The sequence below is a fragment of the Haplochromis burtoni genome, unplaced genomic scaffold (assembly GCF_018398535.1).
Source record: "Haplochromis burtoni strain Fernald_Lab_line unplaced genomic scaffold, NCSU_Asbu1 Contig_1526, whole genome shotgun sequence".
Classification (NCBI taxonomy): domain Eukaryota; kingdom Metazoa; phylum Chordata; class Actinopteri; order Cichliformes; family Cichlidae; genus Haplochromis; species Haplochromis burtoni.
Window position 1 is genome coordinate 1 of NW_024583887.1, and position 1,257 is coordinate 1,257.

General features: G+C 44.8%; 1 protein-coding gene across 1 annotated transcript; it reads right to left on the reverse strand.

Moving 5' to 3' along the window:
* Window positions 1–11: 11 nt before the first annotated feature.
* Window positions 12–1,257, reverse strand: LOC102289511 (gastrula zinc finger protein XlCGF8.2DB-like). Its single transcript, XM_005952315.3, has one exon. The coding sequence runs from the start codon at window positions 1,246–1,248 to the stop codon at window positions 286–288; it is 963 nt and encodes a 320-aa protein (XP_005952377.2). The 5' UTR covers window positions 1,249–1,257; the 3' UTR covers window positions 12–285.

The following is a 1,257-nucleotide window of genomic DNA, read 5'->3' on the forward strand; positions in this document are numbered from 1 at the left end:
ATATTGCCGTTAAGTGCCTTCGTAACTTGAATTTTTCGTTAAATGGGATATTCGTAAGTCGGGGTTCCACTGTATTGCACATCCCAGAGTCTTTTTGTTGCTGTCAGGATGCAGCACTTAAACCTTATGCAGGAAGATTTAGGCTCAATGCTCTATATTTTCAATATAAATGACAAAAATGTATGCAACACTCAGAAACATACTATGAATCACTACAGCTTTAATATTAAGTGACTTATGAATATAAATCTGTGGATGTGATCAGAGCTGATAAAGCGTCCAAGCTTAAACACAGGTGTGGTTTTTAATAAGTAACTTCTTATTGAATCCTTTACCGCAGATGCTGCACTTATAGAGTTTCTCCCCTGTGTGAATTGTCATGTGTTCAGTCAGATGCACGTTTTGTTTAAAACTCTTTCCACAAACTGAACAACCAAATGGTTTCTCTCCTGTGTGAATTCTCATGTGTGTCTTCAAATTGCCCTTGAGGCTGAACATTTTACCGCACTCAGTGCAGCTGAAGGACTTCTTCGGAGGAACTGTCTTCTCACTTTGGTTCTGGCGGAGCTGTGATGGCTCGCCGACACACCTGTGCGTTTTGAGCTGCGTATACCAGGTGAACCTTTTGTCACAAGCGCTGCAGCTGAACCGTTTCTCCTCTGTGTGGACAGACATGTGCAGCGTCATGCGTCTTTTGTGCGCAAATCTTTTATCACAAAAAGGGCAGGTGAAGGGTTTCTCTCCTGTGTGAATTCTTACGTGAAGCTGCAGTGTTCCTTTCTGGCTAAAACTCTTCCCGCAGAACAAACATTCAAACGGTTTCTCTCCTGTGTGGATTCTCATGTGTGCCAAGATGTTCCCGCTACAGCTGAAACGTTTCTCACAGACTGAGCAGCTGAATGGTTTCTCTCCAGTGTGCGTTCTCATGTGGCTGATCAGGTGGTCTCTACGGCAGAATGTCCGTCCACACTCAGAGCAGCTAAATGCCTCCTTATCAGTACTTCTTATCTCACTCAGAGAGACAGCGTCACTCCTCAGAGAGTTTAAATGGGGCAGAGATTCTCCGGGTTCCTTCAAAGTTTCGTGGTTTGCTTCAGTCTCAGGTTCTGGGGCTTTAACATCACTTCCTGGTTGTAAGGAAGTGTCTGGATGTAAGCTCCCGCCAGGTCTTGACCTCACATGAATGCCACTGCTGACCATGTCGCTAACCTTGCTGCGGCCTTTTTTCAGTCCTGTGTGGATTTTCATGTGCCTGCT